The 20,133-nt window shown below is 34.8% G+C and overlaps 2 protein-coding genes, 1 long non-coding RNA gene and 1 other non-coding gene across 4 annotated transcripts in view; 3 read left to right on the forward strand and 1 right to left on the reverse strand.

Moving 5' to 3' along the window:
• The window catches only part of LOC136030586 (cytochrome b-c1 complex subunit 6, mitochondrial-like), a 42,537-nt gene extending 39,398 nt beyond the window's left edge, over positions 1-3,139 (reverse strand). Inside the window, exon 1 of the mRNA XM_065709659.1 lies at positions 3,019-3,139. Coding sequence (XP_065565731.1) covers positions 3,019-3,045 — 27 coding nt within the window. The 5' untranslated portion in view covers positions 3,046-3,139. The remainder of the gene's footprint in view (positions 1-3,018) is intronic.
• The window catches only part of LOC136030606 (uncharacterized), a 311,523-nt gene that overhangs the window by 262,336 nt on the left and 29,054 nt on the right, over positions 1-20,133 (forward strand). The gene's annotated exons all lie outside the window — the stretch shown is intronic.
• Positions 11,920-12,112, forward strand: LOC136033825 (U2 spliceosomal RNA). The gene has a single exon (XR_010619029.1). It is a non-coding gene; the product is annotated as a U2 spliceosomal RNA (small nuclear RNA).
• LOC136030590 (uncharacterized) lies at positions 13,732-20,058 on the forward strand. The gene is made up of 2 exons (XM_065709662.1): positions 13,732-13,848; positions 16,101-20,058. Exon 2 carries the CDS (start codon positions 16,848-16,850, stop codon positions 17,643-17,645), a length of 798 nt encoding a protein of 265 aa, XP_065565734.1. The 5' UTR covers positions 13,732-13,848; positions 16,101-16,847; the 3' UTR covers positions 17,646-20,058.

Here is a 20,133-nt window from a genome sequence, read left to right on the forward strand (position 1 = left end):
TGGGTTGGGTATTCTGACACCTTTTAAAGTTAAGAAAGGAGTAAAGCAGGGAAGTGCCTTGTCACCTTGACTTTTTGGTCTTTTTATTAATGATAATTGTTGAATTTTTAGCAAAAAAATGGGCTCCAACAGTGAGATTAGGGAATATAAACTTCTCAGTGTTGTTGTTTGCAAATGACATTGCTCTAGTGGCGAATTTGGTAAATAACTTACAGAAGCTCCTGGATTTAACAGATGATTATCTAAAGATGAAGTGCCTGCAGGTAAATGTTCAAAAATCAAAAATGATTATATTTAACAAGAGGAATGATAAATGTGAAAGTAAATTTTGGTTTAAGGGAGAGGAGATACAAGTTGTGCATAAAATTAAGTATCTTGGATATATTTTTCAAAGTAATGGAAGATGGTATTCTCATACAAAGGGAATGTTAAACCAGGGAAGAGCAGCAATGTTTACAATTTTCTGGAATAATGTAATGGGAATAAAGAATGTGTCATTACATAAAAGGGTCTTTTTATCAAGAATAATACCCATTCTACATTACAGAGCAGAGATTTGGGGGCATGAGAGAGCAGCTCAGATAGGGAGTATTCAATTAGGGTGCTTTAAGAGATTGTTTGGGCTGCATAGAACAACTCATTCCCAGTTGTTAAATGGCAATCTAGGCATATGGCCACTAATAAATTATAGACTAGTCTTGATGATTAAATTTTGGTTGAAAGTTGTCCAGTTACTGAGTGACAGGTTGCTTAAGGCAGCATATAAAGATTTACTCTTGTAGGGGAAAAAAGATCATGGCCACTAAAAATAAAAGATATTTTAGACAAAACAGAATTTTCCTTTGTTTGGAAAGAAGGCAGAAGACCAATAGATATAAATACAAATTGGGAGAATGAGATTAAGATAGTACTAGAGAATCAAATGATTCAAAAATGGAGTGAGGAGATAAAAAAAAATCAGAAACATTAAAGTTTTACAAAGATGTTAAGGTGGTTTATGGGCAGGAGTTCTACTTTAAGCTGAATTTACCAGCTAGATATTTGACATTGTGGATGCAGCTTGGGGCTAACTGCCTGCCAACTAGTGCAAGACTTATAAAACATTCTAAAAAAAGATTTATCAATGAAGACAAATATACTTGCCTGCTTTTCAGAGTTAAAGAGGATTATTTAGTGCATTGGGGATATTTGGAAATAATAAGTTGATACTTCCAGGTGTCTTAAATAGTATGTTGCCTCAGTTTATTTGTAGAGTAGCAAGGTATCTGGAAATTTTGTTAAATAAAAAAAATAATAATAAATAAATAAAAAATTTCAGTATAAGGTAAATGCAATGTTTTATTTATGAATTGTTCCAAGCATTAAGTGTTCTTTTCAATGACCCTTTTTTCAAGTATTAAGTAATAATATTAGATTAATGCAGTGTTTCATTTAAGTGTTTTATGATGAATGCTGATCAAAGTTTACATCATTTGTGTCTTTTGTTTTTTACTGTGTTCATGGCAGTATATTTGGCTTTAAAATACACCTATCTATCTATCTATCCTTCAAAATGTCAAATTTCATTAAGATCTTATCAACCATTCATAAGTTACAAATACCTGATTTATTACACATACCCCCAACTCCCCCAAAGAGAGCAGATAAGGTCTGGTTATGTCAGTCATGTGTCTTGGACTTGTGCTTATTCTTTTCATCAAATTTCATCCTGATCTCTCTACTCTAAGCATTTTCCAAGATTTCCAGTCCCCCAAAATTTCTCCAAATGTCACTAGATCCAGTCAGGATTTAAAATAAGAGCTCTGAGACATAATATCCTTCTAAATATCAAATTTCATTAAGATCTAATTGCAAATATCTCACAAAAATATCTCATTTTTTCTAATTTTTCAAAATTAGCCATTCTCCAGGTCAATTCAGGAAAACAACTATTTGTAATTTAATCTGGTCTGGACCCTGATACACCAGCCAAATTTCATTTTCCTTGTTTATCTGGAAGTGTCTAAACTAGCAAAACCAAGACAGACAGACCAACAAACAGACAGAATTTGCAATTGCTATATGTCACTTGGTAAATACCATGTGCCATAAAAACCAACTATATTGCTTAAGATTCAACTTAAACAACAGGTATTGCATTTTCAGAACTTAAACCAGAGAAAAAGAAACTGAAAATTAAAGATAAAAATGTTGATTGATGAAATTTTCAACAGGTAGGCTATGCACCTTTCAAGTATGCAAGTTTAATGACTTAAAAACCAGGAGAGAGTTAACATAGAAGCTTAACAATACCATCACAGAGTTGGTTTTTTGCCCTGGATTCATTACCAGAAGTTTCATTTTCTTATCTTAACCCCTTTTCAAGATAATGAAAAGTAGCATACATCCACAAATATCAATACTAGTAAACACAAAATACCTTCTTAGGACATACTTTAGTCTGTAGATCCATCCATGAAAGTTTCTTTTTTCTAACCTAATTACTTTCCAAAACAGTAAAAAGTAACTTGTCTAGAATTTTAACACTACAGTTTTAAGTTCAGCTGAAACCATAGGAATTTCATTTTCAAAAGCTTGAATAGCTGTACTTACAAAGGCTAAAGTCAAATTTCAGGGGGGAAAAGTTCTTCCAAAACAGCTAGCCAATTCCAACTAGCCTAGTCTTAACAATTAGCAAATCTCAACTTTTTAAACCTATATAAGCTATGTCAAAGATCAGGAGCCTGTTGTCCATGCTTAGTGGCCTAGATTCATTTTAAAGCACTATCAAATTAGGCTACTAGGCCTACAGCTGTGACATGAAACAATATTTGGATACAGCAAAAAATAATGAAATTAATCGTAAAACATTATTTTACTAAGATTGTTCCTTAAACAAAATCACCAAACTAGGATTTTAACTTTACTGGAAAAACAGCAGGGGACATTTCAGAAAAAAAAATTAACATTCTATCAATCAAATGGGCCAGCTTATTTTATCAGGTACATTTGAATTAACATAGTGGCTTCAAAACTTACAGCGACAACATTATTGCTTTCGCTCATTTTCAAGATAAGATGGAATTGCCTCTACCCACTTCTATGATACTTTTTTCAGTTTTTCTGCAACGCCAACGAAAACGGAAAGTTAAGACACGGCTGTGTAATTACCATAAATTTTCAAGGATAGATGGCAACATTGTATCACAACCAGATGAGCCAAATGATAAGTGCCATTAGGAATGGCACTTCCGTTGTTTTTTCTTAGGAGGGGGCTCCTGGAAGTTCATTTTTCTGAAAATTATTGTATTGTAATTTCTTCTTACTGTCAGTGTCCATGAGAGAAGCGTATTACTGAAAAAAAGTTTCACCTTATTCCTCAGACACATTTTTTCACGCGACTGAAACATTGATCCTGTTAAACAAAAGTTTGGTAAAATATACAAACTTTTGTACCATTCTTTTCCTTGATCATCAGCACTGTTTTGGAGATGTGCCACTGGATAATCAGACACCTAAGAAAATCACGGGGAATTTCCTTGGATGCTACTGGGGACATTATGTTGCCTTTTGCTGTTGTATTTTATATGACTTTGTCCTGAGCAGTATCGCTTTATTTATTCTGTAATAGGATTATAAATATTACTTATAGAGAAAGATTAAATCGCATTGGCCATTTGAACAATGATGTGCACATTTATCAAACTGGCTAATTTTTGGAAATTTTAATTTTTCTTATTCTATATATGTTGCAAAATTTATTCTTGGAATTTAATTTTTCTTTCTTGTGTGTTTCGAGTCAAAAATAATAACTATCTCTAAAACCAAAAATTTTACTTAGATAATATTTTATAAAGTTCATGGCAACTTTATAAACGTTGATTTAAATAATTTTAGACTTATCCAAGACAAACAAAAGTTTTCTTTAATATGTCATATTTGACATTGTTTCAGTAACAGGTAAAATTGCCATTAGATGTAACTACCTTTTGTAATGACTGCAATCGTGAACTACCAATGTCGATTGCATTGCTGTTACTGATGGTATGTGGTTGTTAGTTACACCTACCATTAAGCGTAACTTGCAACTGAATATGTCATTAATTTAATGATACGCACCTGATTTGCCTTGATGGACTACGATTCAATACCATACCATAAAGTAAGAATACCTTGACTTTTGTGTTATGAATAAAAAAAACAAGTTTTTTTTAAATGAAAGTAAGGAGCGACATTAAAACTTAAAACGAACTGAAATTACTCCGTATATGAAAGAGGCTTTTCCTCAGCTCTACATTTTAAAACATTAAAAAACTTTAGCGTAAAGAGCGGGGCGTTGAGAAGGAAAAGCCTTTTTCATATACGGAGTAATTTCTGTTCGTTTTAAGTTTTAATGTCACTCCTTACTTTCATTTAAAAAAACTTGTTTTTTTTTTTCATTTAATTTCTGAACGTTTTTGAATCAATGCATGTTTTGATTTCGGCTCTCCGCAGAGGAATAATTAAAACGAAATTTGTATATTTTTTTTTTTTTGGCTAAATGGCTTTCTCATAATTTTGATCAAATGATTTTGAGAAAAAAAGAGCGGGGGAGGAAGCCTAGTTGCCCTCCGATTTTCGGTTAATTAAAAAGACAACTAGAACTTTTAATTTTTTACAAATCTTTTTATAAGTAAAAGATATACTTAACTTATAAATTAGCTTACGTAAAGAACTTTTGTATTCTCATGTTTTTATTACATATATGAGGGGGTTCGCCCCCTCGTCAGTACCTCGCTCTTTACACTAAAGCTTAAATTTTGTCCCAATTCATTAAGAATGACCCCTGAATCACAAAAGCCGCAGAACAAATAGTTGAAATTACTAAAAATATTTAGCGTAAAGAGCGAGGTATTAGGAGGAGGTGAGCCCCTCATATGGGTAATAATTTATGTTCGTTTTAATATTTAATGCTGCTGCTTACTTCCAGCTGAAAAAAAATTTTCATATTTATTTTTTCATTGTTTTTTTTTAAGTAATGCTAGTAAATCCTGCGCTCCCTTCATGGAAATTTTCTTCCCCCATGACAAATTCCTCGATGGAAAGTACCCCCAGCATATCCCCCTCTTCTCAACCCCTGCCTCCAACCAAAAAATCCTCCTGAAAACGCCTGTACACTTCCCAATAACCATTACTATATGCAAGCACTGGTCAAAGTTTTGAACTTGTAACCCCTCCCACGGGGACTGTGGGGGAGTAAGTCTTCCCCAAAGACATAGTTATAAGGTTTTTCGACCACGGTCAATAAAATGGCTATATCAGAATTTTGATTCGTTGACTTTGGGAAAATAATCAGCGTGGGAGGGGGCCTAGGTGCCCTCCAATTTTTTTGGTCACTTAAAAAGGGCACTAGAACATTTCATGTCCGTTAGAATGAGCCCTCTCGCAACATTCTAGGACAACTGGGTCGATACGATTACCCCTGGGAAAAAAACAACAAACAAACAAACAAACAAATAAACACGCATCCGTGATCTGCCTTCTGGCAAAAAATATAAAATTCCACATATTTGTAGATAGGAACTTGAAACTTCTACAGTAGGTTTCTCTGATACGCTGAATCTGATGGTGTGATTTTCGTTAAGATTCTATGACTTTTAGGGGGTGTTTCCCCCTATTTTCTAAAATAATGCAAATTTTCTCTGGCTCGTAACTTTTGTTGAGTAAGACTAAACTTGATGAAACTTATATATTTAAAATCAGCATTAAAATTCGATTCTTTGATGTAGCTATTGGTACCAAAATTTTATTTTTTAGAGTTTTGGTTACTATTGAGCCGGGTCGCTCCTTACTACAGTTTGTTACCACGAACTGTTTGATATGCATATTTTCATTAAAAAGCAAATCTCTCGACTAACTCAAAGGTGTTTGCAAAGCGGAGCGAAAACTACTCAAGCTCTTAATATTCTCCAATCGAAATCTTGATCATTATCTCCAATGAATTTTACCTCGTTTCCCAAATGAACGAAACTGTTACTTTTTCAAATCGTAGCAAGTAAGGTTAAGCTCATAATATGTCGTGAGGTTCAAATCAAAAGCTTTAGTTTTCTTGATGTTTATTTGTAGGTTAATGTTGGCTGAGAAATATGCTACTTGATCATGCATTTACTGGACCAAGTTTTGGATCCGGTACGAGACAGCTTACATCGTCTGTGTAGTTGAAATTATTCAAGCTGACATTTCTACCAAATACTTTTCCTTCAAATCTCCGTAAGGTATGGTTGAGTATCCAATGGAAAGAATAATTAAAGTGTAATTATGAGAGTATGCAACCTTTTTTTTACTTCCCATTTGAAAAAAAAACAATAGAGACTCTTCCCAACGCACTCCACCTTTGGATATACATACTTCGTAACAGGCTTTCAAAATGTTGACTGAGTATCGTAGCATGTCTTGTTCAAGGAGATTCATCTGCAAGTTTCATCGTCCAACAAAATCAAAATCAGTAACGCAGTCCATGAGTATATTGAGGAAAAGAAGGATGTATTTTCAGGAAAAAATTTGCTGAGAATTTATCAATCGATTGTTAATGTAATTTCAATAGCTTAATTCTAAGCAATTGTTATAAGCCAATTCTACTTTTTTGTGCAACAGTTTTATGCAGAAAAAATATGTCTGTGAAGCAGGCACGGATCCAGAGCATTGATTTGGGAGGGACTGCCGTGTTAAGAGGGAAAAGTGGGACATCACCCCTCCTTGACTCAGCAATAATCTTTTAAACGATTTGTATTGTAAACACCCCAAGTAGGTGCTCCTCAATGGATCCGTAATGAATTCGCACTGAATATTGCAACTATAGCAACACACTTATTCATTTGTTGCTTAAGCTGGGTGATATACTTTGATGAGAAATATGAGTGAAGGGAAAGATACAAAAATAGTATAGCATTCATTTAGTTTTGGCTTCCCTTCATATTCCATCACGTTCGGTTACGTCGACTGTAAACCTGACCCTAGAGGTTTAATGTGTATTATTTCTTGCGGAAAAATGTCCCTGTTAATCTTAAACTCATATTTTACCTCCTATAATTAAGGATGGTTCTGTAAAGTGGCTCACTTTCTACAGTAGGAGCCAACCGTTCTATCAAATGCATTTATTTAATTTTTAACATGTTGAAAGTATAGATTAATCTGAAAATTCGAAAAGTTTAAACAATTTTAAATCGTGGAGGGGAAGGCTGAAAAGTGGGTTTGTCATAAATATGAACCTAGTAAGCGGTATGTGAGCTAAAGAATAGAACAATAAAAATTGGGCTATATTAGACAATATTTGATCAGCTACATATTTTATGAAGACCAGTTTTTACTGCGGTTACAGGTATAAAGTATTAAAGTAAGAACAAATTTTACATATTCTGGGATAATTTTACATCTTAGGTTTCAACTTAAGTATATTTCAAAGATTCATCTATAAATAATTAAGTCAGAGGTAAAATTATTAACAAGCTCAACGTTTCGTTTGGATTTTCTTAGTGAAATATTCGACAATTTTGTTTATGTCGTCGTATATGTCCCTGTGGATGTTTATGAGCACAAGTCCTGTCAATCACTCTTCTCCCATTCGTGATCACAACCATGTTTTGCACACCATGTTCTTTTGACATAGATGCTACTGAACAGTTTCAAAGTCATACAAATCCATAGAGTCATCAAATTCGAGCAAAAACTCTACCTGGAAACGATTATTAGTACTTTGTTCTAGAAACGAATCAGAATCGAAAACAAAGTTTACAAAGGATTCCTTTAAATTAATTTTGAACTCAGTCGTTGGTAAAATCTGCAAGAGCGTGCGTGATTGCTGTTGTTGTGACGCCATAACCAATTCAAAAGAACACGCTTTGATTATTGCTGATTCGAATTTCACCTCTTGCACTATGATATACTCAAAAATGGTCCAATTAGATAGGAAAAATAGAAATACAGAATAGTCTTTTGCTCTGCAAGAAGTCACTCATCTTCAAAGCTTAATACTATTTCTGACTCTGTACAATATAAAACTAGAATGAAATGAAATTTATTTTTATTAGAATGCAAATTGAATTCATGAGCCTCAATATTTGGTCTCATTTCTTAGTGTTTACCTTCTGTGTTTTTAGTTAGAATTATATATTTATTTTCATTGCCAATTTACCAACAAACATGTATCCAACTTATATTTTTTGGAAACACCCGCCAAGCACACTATTAGTAAGGCCACTAAATCTATAATAAAATCAAATAAAAAAAACAAGTTTTTTAAATGAAAGTAACGCCCCGCTCTTTACGCTAAAGTTTGGCTCTTTCTCTTAACTCTACATTTTAAAACAGTAAAAAACTTTAGCGTAAAGAGCGGGGCGTTGAGAAGCAAAAGCCCCTTTCATATACGGAGTAATTTCTGTTCGTTTTAAGTTTTAATGTCGCTCCTTACTTTCATTTAAAAAACTTAGTTTTTTTATTTAATTTCTGAACGTTTTTGAATCAATGCATGTTTTGATTTTGGCTCTCCGCAGAAGAATAATTAAAACAAAATTTGCATATTTATTTCTTTTTGGCTAAGTGGCTTTCTCATAATATTGATCGAATGGTTTTGAGAAAAAAGAGCGGGGGAGGAAGCCTAGTTGCCCTCCGATTTTCGGTTAATTAAAAAGGCAACTAGAACTTTTAATTGTTTACGAATCTTTTTATAAGTAAAAGATATACGTAACTTATAAATTGGCTTACGTAAAGAGCTTTTGTATTCTTACATTTTTATTACATATATGAGGGGGTTCGCCCCCTTGTCAGTACCTCGCTCTTTAAACTAAAGCTTAATTTTGTCCCAATTCATTAAGAATGACCCCTGAATCACAAAAGCCGCAGAATAAATAGTTGAAATTAGTAAAAATACTTTGGCGTAAAGAGCGAGGTATTAAGAGGAGGTGAGCCCCTCATATGGGTAATAGTTTCTGTTCGTTTTAAGTTTTAATGCTGCTGCTTACTTCCAGCTGAAAAAAAACTTGTTCATTGTTTTTTTTTAAGTAATGCTGGTAAATCCTGCGCTCCCTTCATGGAAATTTTCTTCCCCCATGACACATTCCTTGATGAAAAGTTCCCCCAGTATATTCCCCTCTTCTCAACCCCTACCTCCAACCAAAAAATCCTCCTGAAAACGCCTGTACACTTCCCAATAACCATTACTATATGTAAGCACTGGTCAATTTTTAAACTTGTAACCCCTCCCACGGGGACTGTGGGGGAGTAATTCGTCCCCAAAGACATAGATACAAGGTTTTTCGACTACGTTAAATAAAATGGCTATCTCATAATATTGATCCGTTGACTTTGGGAAAATAATTAGCGTGGGAGGGGGCCTAGGTTCCCTCCAATTTTTTTGGTCACTTAAAAAGGGCACTAGAACTTTTCATTTCTGTTAGAATGAGCCCTGTTGCAACATTCTAGGACAACTGGGTCGATACGATCACCCCTGGGAAAAAAAACAAAACAAATAAACACGCATCCGTGATCTGCCTTCTGGCAAAAAATATAAAATTCCACATTTTTGTAGATAGGAGCTTGAAACTTCTATAACAGGGTTCTCTGATACGCTGAATCTGATGGTGTGATTTCCGTTAAGATTCTATGACTTTTAGGGGGTGTTCCCCCTATTTCCTAAAATAACGCAAATTTTCTCAGGCTCGTAACTTTTGATGGGTAAGACTAAACTTGATGAAACTTATATATTTAATATAAGCATTAAAATGTGATTCTTTTGATGTAGCTATTGGTACCAAAATTCCATTTTTTAGACTTTTCTTACTACAGTTTGTTACCACGGACTGTTTGATACACAAGCTCAAAAACATAGATGTCTGGTGGACCCTCCAAAAGGCCATTTTAAGGGGTAAAACCTTATTTTCAATGCTCTTAAGTTACTTGCGTTGTTCCTAGCTTTGATTTGTGAAAAGTCTGGTAAACAAGAAGCCACACTAAATTCTTATGTGGGTTTATTAGAGCTTTGTGCGTGTTTGACATGTATCAATTAGATTGTTTAAACGTGGCTTAACACCACAAAAATGTATTAATCGTTTTATCACTAACTTGATGTAGATCTTAATAATTCAAAACTTTTTTGGTTATTGTCCCACTTTACCTCAGTTATATTTATACAGAACACCAATCTCGCAAAAGAGGAGTATTTTGTGAATAAGGATTCTTGCAATATAAATTATATGGACCTTCAGTAAATTTCGTTAGTCTGACAAAATTTTACAACGGCTCGGTACACCGCTGTATAAAATGTAACAGGAAGAGGAAAAGTAGGAGACACGCTTGGAAAAGGAGGCGCAGAACGTCTCTGTGACGATATCTAGGAAATCATAAAGCCATCAATCAGAAGACTAGCTTGCCACGGTTGCGTAAAATTTATTTCTGGCCTAATTTACGTGGAAACTAGAGGTGTTCTTAATACTATTCTAGAAAATATTATTCACATTGGAATACAAGTGTAATATTCTTTGCAAGTTTTTTTTTAGCCCTAAAAGATCCTTATTATAAAATTGGTCCTTATAATAAAACAAAAAAGGTTTCCAGGTGTAGAAAAAAACTTACTTATATTTGAAAAAAATTGCCTTCAAAGAAAACTTATGATTGTTTTGGGTCATAGAGTCCCTTGGACATTCGTTGATGCTTAGTTCTGGACCTCTTCGAACCTCCATAAGACGGCTAGACAATGGGCTACTGTTGTTTGTTCCATTAAAAATGAAGTGAGAGATCTACAGTCATCACTAAGTGAGCTGTGATAGCAGGATCCTTTTAAGTTGGGGTGACCCATTGCTGCTCTATACAATGCTGGGCATTGGAGGATCTAAGTCAAAGTAAGTAATCATAAAACTGTTCTGAACAACTATCAAAAATTCCTTTTACTAAAAATAAATACTTTGCCATTTCATTACTAAGACTGTGTCGCCGCACTTTCCTTCCTTGTCCCTCTCTCCAGAGAGGCGTTTATACAATCTATTCTATATATTAAACCATATTTTTCAATAGTACAAATCTTTTTGACTTCATTATTTTACACCAAGCGATAATCTACTAGTAAGTATAGGTGAATTACAGTCATAAAATAAATAGCGTAAATATTCATAAATCACTGTCTTTATTTATCAGAGGGAGCTGATATGTAAATATCTTTTTTTGAAAGTTTTCACAATTTATAGAAGCTCTTTTTTACTCAAAAATAATAACTCGAGGTAATGTAATTTTATAAGATTCAGCAATATTTCTGTGTTGTCCAAAACTGAAAATTGGTATATACAAGAGGAATGATATAGCTCCATTATTATTAAAACCTATTCATCTTTTGTGACGGGGATCTACGGTTTTAGGAATATTAGAGAAAAGAATAAACCTATGTTGAATGTTTGAAAACACTAAAATAAAAGAATAAACACAAATTACCCATCAATAGCAGGTTCGGCGCAAAAGGCGTGCAAGAAACTTTGCATAGTTTAAATAAGTAACCTTAACCTTTATGGATGTTTTTCCTAGTGAATGACGGATTATTAGAAACAACTACTGACAAAATAGTGATTGACACATTAGCATTTTGACATTACGTTTAAAATCTATTAAGTTATTACAAAAATTGATTTTGAAAAAAAGTCGTCAAAATTTGGAATTCATCTGTGAATAACATTTTTTCTTTACACAGTAAACATTGGAAAATCTGATTTTATTACAGAACCATCGACCATTGCCCCATTGACAAATTGGATTTTTTCCCCTTTAAAATGAACTTCGAGATAGTGAAAAGTGTTTTCTGCTATTAAAAAAAAAACCAAAGATAAACTGACAGGTTAATTGAATGTTAGTTTAACATTGCAAATCAAGATGAAAGTTTTGACAAACCCATTGGACATTTTCCTCCACAAAATTTAGTCTATTATCACTTCTTAGCCTTTTGAATGAGGTGAAAGTATAGTAGCTGTTTTTATCCGCTTAATATTAGATACAGTCCCTAACTAGGGCCTAAAATATTAAACTCACTTTTTGGAAACTTTATTAACGCTTGGGCACGTTATGCTCCCTATATGCGATAAACCGGTACTACAGTATCTCTGGGATGGGCACAGCCATGTCCAGGGACAATTGAGGCCCTGCCTCCTCGTCGATTTTCTGAATAAATTATTTTAACTCAGAAATCAAAAAGTTCATGGTAACGAACTGTAAGTAAAGAACGAACCGGCTAAACAGTAAACGAAACTCTTGAAAAAAAGAATTTCAATTGCAATAAATATGTCAAATAATTTGGCTTTTATGTTGCTTCCACTTGTATAAGAGTCATTGAGCTTAGTAATACGCATAAAAATGACATTAATATCCATGAAAATACCCTTAATAGGACCATGAGAATATTTGCCTGATTTTTAAAAATGGGGGAACACCTCCTAAAAGTCAACAAATCTTCATAAAAATCAAATTATCAGATTTAGCATATCAGTGAATTCTCTTCTAAAAGTCTCAAGCTCCTATTTTCAATAATCTTGAACTTGTATCTTTTCTCAGAAGAAAGATCACGGGTATCTGTTTTTCCTCCTGTGGTTATCGATTCTAGCCAATGGTCCCAGAACATCGAGAAAGGGCTGATTTGAAAGGAAAATAAAAAATTATAGCGCACTTTTTAAGTGACCAAAAAGATTGGATTGCAACTATGCTTTTTCCTACACCCCTTCTCATCTCTCCCGAAATCCGTCTGATCAAAATTTTGAGGTAGCCATTTTGTTAGACAAGTCTCATTCCTTTGGAAATAACATGATCCATCCTCAGGCCCAGGGGATATATCTTTAATTATTTATTTTGCTCGTTGTTTGCGTATAATATATCTTATTGGGGAGCATGCAAACATTTTTATAGTAAACGGGGGATTTCGTGCTGGGCAATAGTTTTCATGGGGATCATTTTCCTTGTGGAGGGAAATTTCGGGGTCTAACTCTCCAGGGTAAATTCTATACCGAGGAGGATTGATAGAATTCCTAGCCGAAATTATTTTTATTTGTTTAACTTTGTCTTTGCCTTTTCACTTTTGCAAGCGGAGATGCTTTGGGGAAATTTTTCGAGGGAAAAGTTCTGCGGGTTATGATTTCCATGAAAAAATTTAATGAAAGAGGGATTTTTTGGAATTATCAGAGAAACAATTAGAACATAAATATTTTCGCAAGTGAAAGTGTACTAAGAAAAATTTTCTGAAAATTTTCAACGATGCTAGAATTGTCTGATAGAAACTTTACGTGAGAGGGGTGTATTTTGTGTAAGAGGAACTTTCAAGGAGGTATTTTTTTGAGGAAAGGGAATCTTTCATGGAGGGTGAGCCATATTTACCAGCATTCTTTGAAAAACAATCAGAAATTAGATTAAAAAACAAGTTTTTTCAACTGAACACAAGGAGCAACATTAAAAATCAAAACAAACAGGACTTATTCCAAATAAAAAAGGGTTGCTCCCTCTTTCATATTTTGCTCTTTACTCTTAACTTTGACTGTTGACCCCATTTTTTTTTTTGAATGACTCCTGAAACACAAGGGCAGTTTAAAGAGAACAGATATCTTTTCTAAAACTTCTAAAAACTACAAAACTAAAGCGTTTTTTCTCTTCAGATATATCACTTCAAGCCTACTTGTTTTCATTCATCGTTCCACATCTGCTGAGCAAACTTTTTCAACCATCAATCCGAACAAAAAGAGTATCAAAGACAGATGATTTCATTCAGGTAACGTTGGCATAAAATTACTTGCAGAATATTAGGAAAGAAACGAAAGAAAATTTGATTTTAAAATGGCGGACAAAAAGAAATTAAAAAAGAAAAAAGATGTTGAGGTTGGTTAAGTCTTTCGTTTTCTCTTTTTTGTACTGTCTTAATTGGCCTCTGTTTATAGCAATTTCTTTGAACTTACGTTTAATTAGACCCTATATGTCATTATTTATTATTTGGACTCCAAAAAGCCAATTTGAAAGAAGTAACAGTATAGGAGAACAGTTCTTCTGAAGACAAAAATGGAATAATAAAAATAGTGGTAAAATTCTAGTTTAGTGACTTCCTGCTATCTCGGAAAGGGGTTAGGCTTGGAAAATGAAACTTTCAAGGGTATGTCTACAGGCTAAAGTGTATCCTGGGGAGGTATTTTAAAGGGTTAAATTCTAGTTAATTGGCTTCTCGCTATCTCAGGAAGCATTTAGGTTAGGAAAATGAAACTTTCAGGGATGAATCTACAGACTAAAGTATGTCCCATGAGAAAGTATTGGGCTACCAAGCTACTTTATCTGCCCTTATCTTTTTTCAAGGGCTTTGAAGATCATATGGTAGGGTAAGCCAATGGTAGCCTATATATTAACAGAATATATGGATAGCCAATAAACAAACTTACCTCTTAAATAAGAATTTCATTCTGAATCCAATTATTACATTAGTTTCTGTTGCAAATTTAATTTTAAGCCCTTTACAGACCTTCAAAGATGATACCTTTTTCCCTTATTTTAGATACAGCTCTTATACCTATGTTAGCATTAATCTTGTCAAACTGTTTTACCCTCAAATTGAATTGATGGCTATAAAATTGAGAATCAATAAATATATAGGAAATATATAATACACACTATATATTTGGTGAGGTTAGAAAGGTTAGATTAAAATTGATTTTGCAATTGAAACAAATGTCATATTTGGATCCAAATGAATTTCTGATTAAAAGAGGTAGGCTAAGAGAAAAAGTGTCATCTTTGAGTGTCTGTAAAGGGCTTGAAAATAAATTTTTGATAGGAATAAATATCATATTCCAATTCAGGATGATATTCTGATTATAGAGGTAAGTTTCTTTCTTGTCTCTCTGAATATTCTGTTAATAAATACCTTTACCAGTTATATACATGACAGGCTATCTGATTTTTACCCCCAAAAAAATTAACCCTAGTTCTTAGATTTGTGTCTTTTTCATTGGCTTTAGTTTTTGCAAGTGCAAATCTTGTTATTTCAGTTGAAGCTTAAGCCAGATCCAAGGGTTAGTTTCAGGGAGCGTAATTTGCTATGGTATAGGGGAACAACTGCTCCCTGAAGACTTTAGTCTGCCCTCCAGCTGAAATTTTGTTCCTTCAAAAACTGTTTTGAAACTAAGATGAGTCTGCATAATTCATGCATCCAGAGGAATTGGTCAATTTTGTATATCTTGTCTTTATTACACTATATGACTCAATTTATTTTTACAGGATTTGGGAAAATTGACTCCAACTGTGCCCCCCCCAGGATCTTGACAAAATTATGCTATGGGTTGTTTTTCCAAAATTGTAGGAATGGATTTATTAATCTTAAAAACCTTATAAATTGGGATTCAGCAAAGGTCTAAGGCTCAAAACACTTTGGCTGTGTTTTATCTGAATATAAGATCTCTTTTGCAAGGTTTCACTTATGTAGCTCAAAGATTAGCCTTTAAAAGGACATCAAAGCTCAGTACCCTTTGGTTGAATACTTCTTGAAGAACAAAAAAAAAGAGATAGGTACTTGAAAATACCTTCACAGTAAATCATTAGGGTTTCCAATATAGGGGAGACTTGGAGTACTTGGGACAGCACCTTCATCTGCAAGATGTCATCTAGCATTTCCAATGGTATTTTGCCCTCTGAATAACCACTCATAGGTGGCATCTGCATAAATTTTTATTTCAGTAACCCATGTGGTTGTCAAGAGAGAGGTGAACAAAGAATTTGTAAGTGTATTTTCTAAGATTTCCAAAATCTGTGTAGTTAGTTGCAAGTGTGCCATTGCAGGTATTCACAGAAAAATATGACTATGTATTGGCAATGAACATTGAAATGATATGTAGCCAGTAATATCTGCATTATCTACTGTGAACACTAAGCTATATTTTTTTTTGTGTCAATACACACCTTAATTTATACTTGGGACAGTCCCCAGTAGTAGTATTTGGGACATGTCCCAAGTACTAAGAATATAGAATCTACAACCAAATCTTGAAATCTGCCCTGACTAGATCTCTGTACTTTTCACAATTAATTCTGTTCACATCCTGACTAGGTAAACTCAACCTCTAAGTTCTATGAACAGTCTTTTTTTCTAGTTTTCATTAACTTGGGGAAGAAAAACCCACCAGTCAATAAAGGAGTCTTGAGGCAAGCCATAGTGGATATTTTGTCTAAAAAGTCATCTGTACGGGAAGCTGCTAAAATTTATGGCCCGTCCAAAAATTTCTACACAGGCACCTCACTTACCACATGACAAACTCTAGCAGAGATGCAGTCAATATGCCTTTTATATACCAGTCAAAAATAACCCACAGCAAGATTTTGACCACTGAACAAGAAACTGAGCTGAAAACTTACCTGATTGAGGCATCTAAGCTACATTATGGGCTTGGTATTTTAGAAGTTAAAACGCTAGTCTACAGATATGCCAAGGGAAATGGTATATCTTACCCTGCAGGATGGGATGCCAAACAACAGGCAGGGACAACTTGGTATTACAGCTTTATGGCTAGAAATCCGCCACTTAGGTTAAGGACACCAGAACAAACCAGCCTTGCAAGGGCTACAAGTTTCAATTGACATACAGTTTCCACATTCTTCAACAAACTGAAGGGCATCATGGAAAAATTCAGATTTCAGTCTCAGAATATTTGGAATATGGATGAATGTGGCCTGACCACTGTACAGAAGCCACCTAGGTTGTTGCCGAGTCAGGGTTATACAAGTTGGAAGGAGCACTTCCATAGAGAGGGGCCAAGCTGTTACAATTCTAGCAACTGTCAGCTCTTGGAAACACAATTCTCCCAGTCCTGGTTTTCCCAAGAAAAAAAGCGACCCCCAGAATGACCATGGGAACACCCACTGGAACTCTGGCTTTTGGAGGAGGTGAAAGTGGATTGACCAATTGTTTAATCTTCATTGGGTGGATGAAACACTTCATATCCTATGCACGCCCACAAGCACAGAATCCCTGTCTTCTTATCCTTGACAATCATGAATCCCATCTGTCAATTGATGCAATACAGCTGGCAAAAGACAGTCACATCATCATGCTAACCCTTCCACCACACACCTTGCACAAACTACAGCCACTGGACAAGACTGTGTTTTTCCTGTTAAAGCTTCATTACAACAGAGCAATTTCGAACTGGATGGTGAATAACCCAGGCATTCCAGTTTCAATGTATGAGATCCCTCAGTTCCTAGGGACATCATACCCACTGAGTTTTGCTCTGAGTAACATTGTGTCAGGATTCCGTGTTTCTGGGATTTCACCATTTAACAATGACATATTCACTGATGATGAATGTGCACCATCTTCAATTACAGATAGGCCAGAACCTGAAGCTACAACTGGCAGTGGAACAGTAGAGTCACCCTCAGACTCTGACGCAGAAGTTGGTAGCAATGTCTCAACCATTGAGCCTATATGGATGTCGACCACCCCTCAAACTCCCAAAGGAGGGCAAACAATGGATCCTTCCAGTGCTGTATCACCAGGTGACATTAGACCATTCCCCAAAGCTGGGCCAAGAAAAGCTAGAGATGGAGGTAGAGCTTGTGGGTCTTGCCAAGTGTTGACAGACACACCTGAGAAAAAGAAAATTGAAGAAAAGGCAGTTGGACAGATTATCAAATAAAATCAAACTGCATCAATGGTGAAAAAGCCTGCCAAAAAGGTATCAGCAGAGAAGTTTGGCCAAAAAACTGAAATATTCCACCATTTCTTTATCTGATACATCTTCAGAAGAAAAAACCTGTGTAAGTGCTGGCAGTGAAGCTGATATGAACACCCATCAACATCTCATGAAACCATGGAGAATCAGACTGAGGAAATGAAGATACAGAGTGGGGACTTTATCCTTGTCATGGAAGATGAAAAACGTGGAAAGAAATTTTACAGCATAGGAGAAGTTGTCAAAGTTGATGAGAGTGAGATTGAAGTCTGCTACATTAATAGGGTTGCTCCTTTTTAGAAATATGTAGCTACAAAAGCTTTGTAGTTTTTTGAGACGTGTACAGTTTGAGAAGTCACAAGTTGCAAAGAAGCTGCCAAGCTGGACACTTCATTTTTCTGATTGAAGTGTCTCTATATAATGTATTGTAAACTTTCTAACATGTAAACTTTTTTTTTCTTTTTCTAATATTATATGACTATATTTGACTTTAGAAAAAGATGGAAACCCTGGCGTCCCAAGTATTAAACTATGTGCAAAGTATAAAACGACCTAGTCCCAAGTATAAAACTAGTTTTATGCTTGGAACATTTGAGGGGTTCTGCTGAATTGCTTTTTTGGTCAAGTTCAAGATGACTTAGAAAGCTGAGTTTTGGGCCAGACGTTCTCCTTGTAGTTGCCTATATTACCAAGCAGGATTTACCCTTGCACCTGAAACCATTTGCAATCAGTGATGTTTAAAAAAAAACGTCCCAAGTACTCCAAGTCTCCCCTGTTTCTGGAAGTTTTAGGTCAAAATATACAATGTTCTATAACTGACACTAGGACAAGATGAATATAGCCTACTTGCATACTCAGTTCCTTTTCTTTTGCTCTTTCCAAATACACCAATCAATTAACTTGTAAAGTCACCCTGTCCTCCATATGGTCCCATGTATAGCCCAGGGAATATCTAAGAACTAAATCAAAATGTTAAACCAACTAATTCTTACTTTATAATATCAAGCAATGATAATCAGATTATTTATAATAATCAGATTATCATATTTCCTTCAATTTTCATGTTTTTCGAGCCATTTCGAGTAGTGTTATGATAAATTATGCATTCAACCTCACACAAAGATGCATAGTAAACTCAAAAGTTCACCAGCTTAGCATAGGAGCCAGAAGGTATGAGTATAATGATACAATGAAGAGACACATTATCAGGGCTATATTTGGGACCAATTATGAGAGGGGGGTGTATTCACAAGTAAATTGATTAGTACTATCAGAAAGAGCACAAAAAGGAATCAAATAGTATGCTCCATAATCAAACCTTGCCCCATTAAAAAAAAAAAAAAAAAAAAAAAAAAACAAGGTAAAAAAAACCTAAATTAGGATTTTACCTATATTTCTCTATTGGGTAAATGTTAAATGGTTAGCCTCCTACCTTAAATTGCAGCAAGGAGCAATCTAAGGATTTGTCAAATTCTTAAATTTATTCAAGGTATTTATCATTTAAGGTACTACTTTTATGGCATGATTTGTTTTTTGTTTGATTCAAGAAGTGTTTTGAGAAGTGATTCAATTTTGAACATTTGACCTCTCAATGGCAGACTTGAATCGTTTAAGCTGTTGAGAATTTGGCAAGGCCAAGTGTAGGGATGGAGAACAATTATGAGGAAACCAGCAGGCAGCAAGAGAGAACAAGAAATGTTTATTATAGAATAATTTTTGCACTTGCAAGATCTCTCGAACTAGTCCCATTGATAGGGTGACCACAAGGGATACAATGTATGTTTTTTTCCCTTTTTGTAGGGATAGGGTAATTAGAAGCTGATTGAGTAAGGCCTTGAGAGGAAGGGGAGATGATAAGCCAGGGAGGGGTGCAAAGTCATAGAATAAAAGTTCTGAAAGTCATAGAATCTTAACAAAAATTATACCATCACATTCAGCATATCAGAGAACCCTATCGTAAAATTTTCAAGCTCCTATATACAAAAATGCGGAACTTCATTTTTTCTGCCAGAAGACTGATCATGGGTGTGTGTTTATTTTTTTTCCATGGGTCATCGTATCGACCAAGTGGTCCTAGAATGTTGCAAGAGGGCTCATTCTAACGGAAATGAAGAGCTATACTGCCCTTTTTAAGTGACCAAAAAATTGAAGGGCACCTAGGCCCCCTCCGAAGCTCATTTTTTCCCAAAGCCAACGGATCAAAATTTTGAGATAGCCATTTTGTTCAGCATAGTCGAAAACTATAATAACTATGTCTTTGGGAATGACTTACTCCCCCACAGTCCCCAGGGGAGGGGCTGCAACTTACAAACTTTGACCAGTGTTTACACATAGTAATGGTTATTGGGAAGTGTACAAACGTTTTCAGGGGGATATTTTTTTTTTGGGCGGGGGGTTGAGGGGAGGGGGCTAAGTGGGAGGATCTCTCCTTGGAGGAATATGTCAAGAGAAA

Source organism: Artemia franciscana, chromosome 1, assembly GCF_032884065.1.
Source record: "Artemia franciscana chromosome 1, ASM3288406v1, whole genome shotgun sequence".
In the NCBI taxonomy this organism is placed as follows: domain Eukaryota; kingdom Metazoa; phylum Arthropoda; class Branchiopoda; order Anostraca; family Artemiidae; genus Artemia; species Artemia franciscana.

Bases quoted from the DNA above. Each gene is read 5' to 3' on its own strand.
- LOC136030590 (XM_065709662.1), top strand. From the start codon at position 16,848: ATGACCATGGGAACACCCACTGGAACTCTGGCTTTTGGAGGAGGTGAA.